The sequence below is a fragment of the Anopheles ziemanni genome (assembly GCF_943734765.1).
Source record: "Anopheles ziemanni chromosome X unlocalized genomic scaffold, idAnoZiCoDA_A2_x.2 X_unloc_30, whole genome shotgun sequence".
NCBI lineage: Eukaryota > Metazoa > Arthropoda > Insecta > Diptera > Culicidae > Anopheles > Anopheles ziemanni.
In genome coordinates, this window is record NW_026689797.1 from 28,516 (window position 1) to 34,241 (window position 5,726).

General features: G+C 45.5%; 1 protein-coding gene across 1 annotated transcript; it reads left to right on the forward strand.

The window, feature by feature from the left end:
- The first annotated feature begins 918 nt into the window (after positions 1-918).
- LOC131292097 (helicase POLQ-like) lies at positions 919-5,330 on the forward strand. Its single transcript, XM_058320782.1, has 5 exons — positions 919-1,270; positions 1,355-3,966; positions 4,608-4,991; positions 5,052-5,186; positions 5,259-5,330. The coding sequence occupies exons 1-5, from the start codon at positions 919-921 to the stop codon at positions 5,328-5,330; spliced, it is 3,555 nt and encodes a 1,184-aa protein (XP_058176765.1).
- Positions 5,331-5,726: the final 396 nt, after the last annotated feature.

The window sequence follows — 5,726 nt, forward strand, 5'->3', positions numbered from 1 at the left end:
TTCTCGGTCTTCAATTTACCATTCCAAAAATATATTATAATGCGAGATCGGTTGCAAACAATACAACTTATTCCCGTATTGGCTTATTTGACAATATACAGCTCACCGGAATCACCTTCGGTAAAGTTTACCCGCAAAAATGTGTTCTTTAATTATAAATCTTCATCCTATTTGCTTGTCGTCAGTGTTCGGACTTGAGATAATTATGTTTTAATTTTTCAAAAACAAAGTACTATTTCTAGCATTAAAACATGAAATTAAATTATTTTTTTTATTGATCTACGACCACCTACTTGAAGAACTGAACCCGCATTTTGTAAACATGCTGACGAAGAAGACAATTGCCAAAGAGGACACTTCATACGGTAATTAATTTTGTATTTGTTTCTGCGCTTAAAACATATTTTTAATCAGCATCTGACCAAATCGAAATTAAATTAATCTTCTTCATCTCTATTTGACCTATCCAAAAATATATCATCATACGGGACTGGTTGCGAAAAACTCGACATATTCCCGGTTTTGTTTATTTGACGATATAAGCGGCTTTGACCGGGAAGACCTTCAATGAAGTGTATCGGTAGAAATGTTTTCTTTCAGCTTTCATGTTCGTTCGCAAAATGATTAACGCAACAACCCGAAATAACTGTGCTTGCATATAATTTCCGTTCAATCCAAATTTATTATTATCCCCAAAAAGAAATCACACGCATTGTCAATGCGACACATCCGATTCATGATTGTCAAATAAACACAGAGCACACCCATTCCTCTTCACTCGTTGGGGAACTGTAAGTTTGTCAATTTCCTAAGCAGGTGCAAATTGTTATGACGTCATTAAAATTCAGTGAAAAATAAATACAACATCGTTTTGATTAAAGCTTCACATTACTTTAAATTAAAAACAGTACGCCAGCCATGTCAGGAAATCGAAGTTCCCGCGGTCGACAGAAGTTTCCCACAACGGCGAAGAAATGCTTGATTTCACCGAATCAACGTTCGGCAGCCAGGGGCGTAGCTCCAGCAGCGCCGGCAGCAAACCCGGTTGATTTCCGAGCACCGGACACAGCATGTACCAGCAAACCCAAAGATGACTTAAGTACGAAACTTTTGGAGCTAGATAACACGTTGCTGAACGCGGTCGATTTGGCCAGCATCGAGAAAAAAGTCAAGCGTTCGATGCCGCGTACCTCATGGGGCGGAAATATGACACGCGCCGCAGCCGATCAACCGATCACGCCGTTTCGAAAACGTTCCAAATCAGTTGGAGGTAGGTGAACGCTTTATACGAGTGACAATAACGTAGGATTTAAGATACTTTTTACTTTATTTCAAAATTGTTTTCCTGTAACAGCCATTGAAAGAAGGCTTATGGCAAGTCCTCCGAAACTGCAAAAATCAGCTGTAAGTAGTCGAAAGATTTATGTGCTTAAAATGAACATGGACGGTAGCGAGGTGCGCGACGGAGGGAGGGACAGCGGCTGTAATGAAAATCTTACATCAAATCGGTCAAACGTTGCAAACGAGGAAACTCCTCCGGTTCGTCCTCTGTGGTCTGGGGTGGAAAATGACGATGCTGAAATGCTACCATGTGGACAGGTACCGATCGCCAGCCATGATCAACTTGACACGGACGAAATAATCAAGGCTAAACTGAAACGGATCGGGTCCACCAAACCAGTAACGCACGTCGGTGATATGCTGCGAGAGAGTAACGGGTTCGAGGTGTACACAAACCAGGACATCTGTTCGCAGTACATGCGGCAAGACGAGTCCCTCGCTGATGAGGGGGTGGAGCGAATCGTCGCGATCGGTGCATCACAAATAGGTCATCCGGAGCGTCCGTCACATTTCCAGCAGGTAGCCGCTGAAGCTGAACGTACCTTTGAGCTGCAGAAGGTGAGCGAAGCGTTGCGGATTTTTGAAATCTGTGACCGTACGCTGCACGACATGACCAACATTGAGCCGATGGCGAATGCGATAGGCGAGGGAAGCTCGCGAATGAGGACCAGCAACTCGACCATAGCGGCCATCAATCGTGATGAGGGAATTTCAGATCAGACTACAAAGCCAAAGTTCACCGTACCCCACGTATCGTCGCTTTTCCTCGAGAAGGGTCCGTTCTTTGGGCTACCGAACAACGTTCGGCGAATGCTGCGAGACTTTCGTGGTATTGGCGAGCTGTACGATTGGCAGCAGGAGTGTCTGGACTTGCCGGCGATCGACGAGAGACGTAATTTGATCTACGCACTGCCAACGAGCGGTGGAAAGACACTGGTGGTGGAGATTCTTATGCTACGGGAGATTATTTGCCGCCTGCGGAACGTCATGTTCGTCGTGCCGTACGTTTCATCCGCTCAGGAGAAGCTGATCGCGCTCACTCCGTTCTCGATCGAGCTGCAGTTTTTATTGGAGGAGTACACCGGTGGTAGGGGACAATGTCCGCCGCTCAAACGGCACAGAAAAAACACGATCTTTGTTTGTACGATCGAAAAATCGCTCATCCTCATGAACTCTCTCATCGAGGTGGGTCGCGCGGACGAGATCGGGCTGATCGTGATCGACGAACTGCATATGATTGGAGAGCAGCGACACGGGGGCACTCTGGAGATGTTGATCACCAAGGTGCAGTCGCTACGAGCCGGAATTCAGATCGTAGGAATGAGTGCTTCTATCGGAAACTTGGGTGAATTGGCCCGTTTCATGCTAGCCGACGTTTACTGTCGCGAAAATCGGCCGGTGGAGTTAAAGGAATACATCAAGTGGGGGGAAGATCTGTTCGAGGTTCGCAGCCAAGCCGAACGCATATTTGATGTGTTAGGAGAAAAGCGAAAGTTAGAGTTTAACTACGGTGAGGAACTGCGGCGGATCGACGTGGACCATGTGATTGGTCTGATCATGGAAGTAATCCCCAAGGGTTCGTGTTTGGTGTTTTGTCCTACCAGAAACAGGTGTGAAAGTTTGTGCGCCATGCTAGCGGCCAACTTGCCGGATTCATTTGCCCAGCACCGGGCAGAGGAAAAAGCGCAGATTATAAAGTCTCTCCAGGATGACGGGTCCGTTGCACCAATCCTTCCGCATTCGTTTCGTGTCGGGGTCGCGTACCATCACGGTAGGTTAACGCAGGACGAGCGACGTATGATCGAGGATGCATTCCGGGCCGGCATCCTTTCGGTGATCGTGTGCACTTCCACTCTGGCCGCCAGTGTGAATCTTTCGGCAAAACGTGTAATAATCTGCTCTCCCTACATTGGGAGCGATTTTTTTACGCTAAGTCGCTACAAACAAATGGTTGGCCACGCAGGGCGTGCGGGTAAACGCGACACCGGCGATTCCATACTTATTTCCGCCATGCGCGATATTCCGCAAATTTGCGAGATGTTCTGCTCACCACTGGACTTCGCCGAGTCGGCGCTCTTGGAAGACGAAGGAGCCTGCTTGAAATCGCTCGTACTCGGCTCGATCGGGCTCGGTCTTTGTAAGACACGGAATGCGCTTCAAGCGATGGTTGGAAGCACACTGCTAGCGCAGCAAGCGGAGCGACGCGAAATCGATCTCGAGGCCATCACCGATGAAACGATCGTGCAGCTGTATCAGGGCAATGCGATAAAGGCAACGCACGATAGCTGTCTGCGCAATCCCACGAACATGGTTGTACAAATCAGTGCCGCAGATGGACGATCGGAGGAAGCGGTAGGACAGGCGTTCGTTCGAGTACACAAGACACCTTCCCGTCCGGGTAAGGTTTTCAAAACGATCGATCGAACGAGCCCGCTGGAAGTGATCAACCTTGGCAAGGCGGCCATCCGAGCCGGGTTCGACATAGAGCGAGCGGTCCGGTTCTACAACGAGATGCAGGAACTAGGCAAACGACTGTGTGTGCTCGATGAGTTCGATCTGCTTTTCCTCATTCTGCTTGAGGACGGATTGGAAGTATATTTCAAAATTGAGGATTTGATCATTCTGGTAAGTACCCCTTTGTTAACGATAGCAAGTATTGTTTCTTAAACGTTAAGTGTTAAACACCGCAAGTTGAACCACAAACAACCGTGAAATATATTTGTATCCTATTTGTATTATTTGTATGTATTTGTTATCTGAAACTTATCTTTTTCATAGCTCTATAGAGCGAACCACGCTAAAGCATTCGTTTGAAAAGCACTCAAATACCATTTGTTTTGTTCTTGTATCGTTTTTTCAAAATCGAGTAGTGATGGATGAAGTAATTTTTGATGAAATTTTAGAAATGCTTTTTCTAAGAGCGAATCATGGAAGACTGCCTTCTAGTTTGTTCTTGTCTTTTCTAGGTCTTCCTCAACTTATTATTTTTAAAAATAACTATAAAAAAATCTTTAGCTTCAGTTCAGCAAGATGGACGGATTAAAGTTGCTATAATTTCATCATATCCGACTTTCACGTAGCTTTGCAAGAAAAATTGTAAACGTTGCAGTGTAGTGGTTGGACATCAAAAGAATAAACGAGTTTTCAAGTATAGAGGCAATCGTAAAAATGGGTTAGTGCGGTGATAAGGATGTGCCCTTGATATTAAGCATTAAAAAGAGGTTCAATTCAAAAAGATTATTAACTGACTGCAATACTTTTTTCAGACCAGTAAACTCTCGGATGCACTGCGAAAAATCGCCGCAAGGTACAACATCAGTCAAGTGGTTATAGAGAAAATTCTAAAGCGCCGCACTGTACCCGACGAGACAATGTTCCTAATGCAGCGTTTCTTCCGTGTGCTAATCGTACACGACCTTTGGAGCCAAACGGATCTCCAGGAAGTTGCCCTCAAGTACCGCGTGAGCGCGGGGGCGATTCAGACGCTAATGACCGCCGCCGCTGGGACAGCGCACAGTTTGCTGCGGATGTGCGAGGAAATCCCGGAACTGTGGGTGTTCCAGCACCTGCTGACGGGCATGACCAAACGATTGACGCACTACTGTAAGCTCGAGCTGATGCCACTGATGGAGCTGCCATCGATGAAGCTGGTAAGTTGCGATCTCGCGGCATTCGCGTGTGGCAAAATTATAATCGTTGTTTTTTTTCAGGGCCGTGCCAAACAGTTGTACCGGGCGGGGTACACGACGCTCGGCTCTTTAGCCCGTGCCAAATCGAAGGAGCTGGTAGAAACCATCGAATACATGAACTACAGGACGGCGAACCAATTGATACTGAGCGCGAAGGTAATGCATGCATGCAGTTGAGGCTGATTCCACATTTTTCCATTACTACATTACAACTTGTTGTTACTTTAGGCGAAACTTATGGAACAAGTTGATGTCCTACGCGAACAGGCCGAAGAGTATCTCTCGCAGATGAATCGTTGAACTTGTTTTGCTGATCATTGTGGTGGTAAGGAATACCATATAGCCACTCACCAACTCGCATCAGTTAGCTGTAAGAAGATAAAATGGACATAACGAAGGCTGAACTTATTACTTATTGCCAAAACGGAAGCAAACGAGATCTCTTGTTGTTGAATTAAGTGTGTTGCTTCATGTTTTCTTGAGATGAATTAACTATTTTTTACTAGAAAAACTTTTTCTTTGCATTTTCTGGTCAAAAATTTCGATTTGATGTTTTCTCAATTCTATCAAATAAAAGAATGTAAAGTCAGAACGAGGCAGTTGATTTTTTTCGGTATATTTTTTAATTTTTTGGTCGAAATTCAACGTACATTTCCTTATCGCATGACGTTCCGAAATAAATGTGTGCCAGTTGCA

Excerpts from the sequence above, each read along its gene's own strand:
- LOC131292097 (XM_058320782.1), top strand. The coding sequence starts at position 919 with ATGTCAGGAAATCGAAGTTCCCGCGGTCGACAGAAGTTTCCCACAACG. Across the intron at positions 4,992-5,051 it reads AGCTGCCATCGATGAAGCTG|GGCCGTGCCAAACAGTTGTA; the intron begins GTAAGTTGCGAT and ends GTTTTTTTTCAG. Across the intron at positions 5,187-5,258 it reads AATTGATACTGAGCGCGAAG|GCGAAACTTATGGAACAAGT; the intron begins GTAATGCATGCA and ends TTGTTACTTTAG.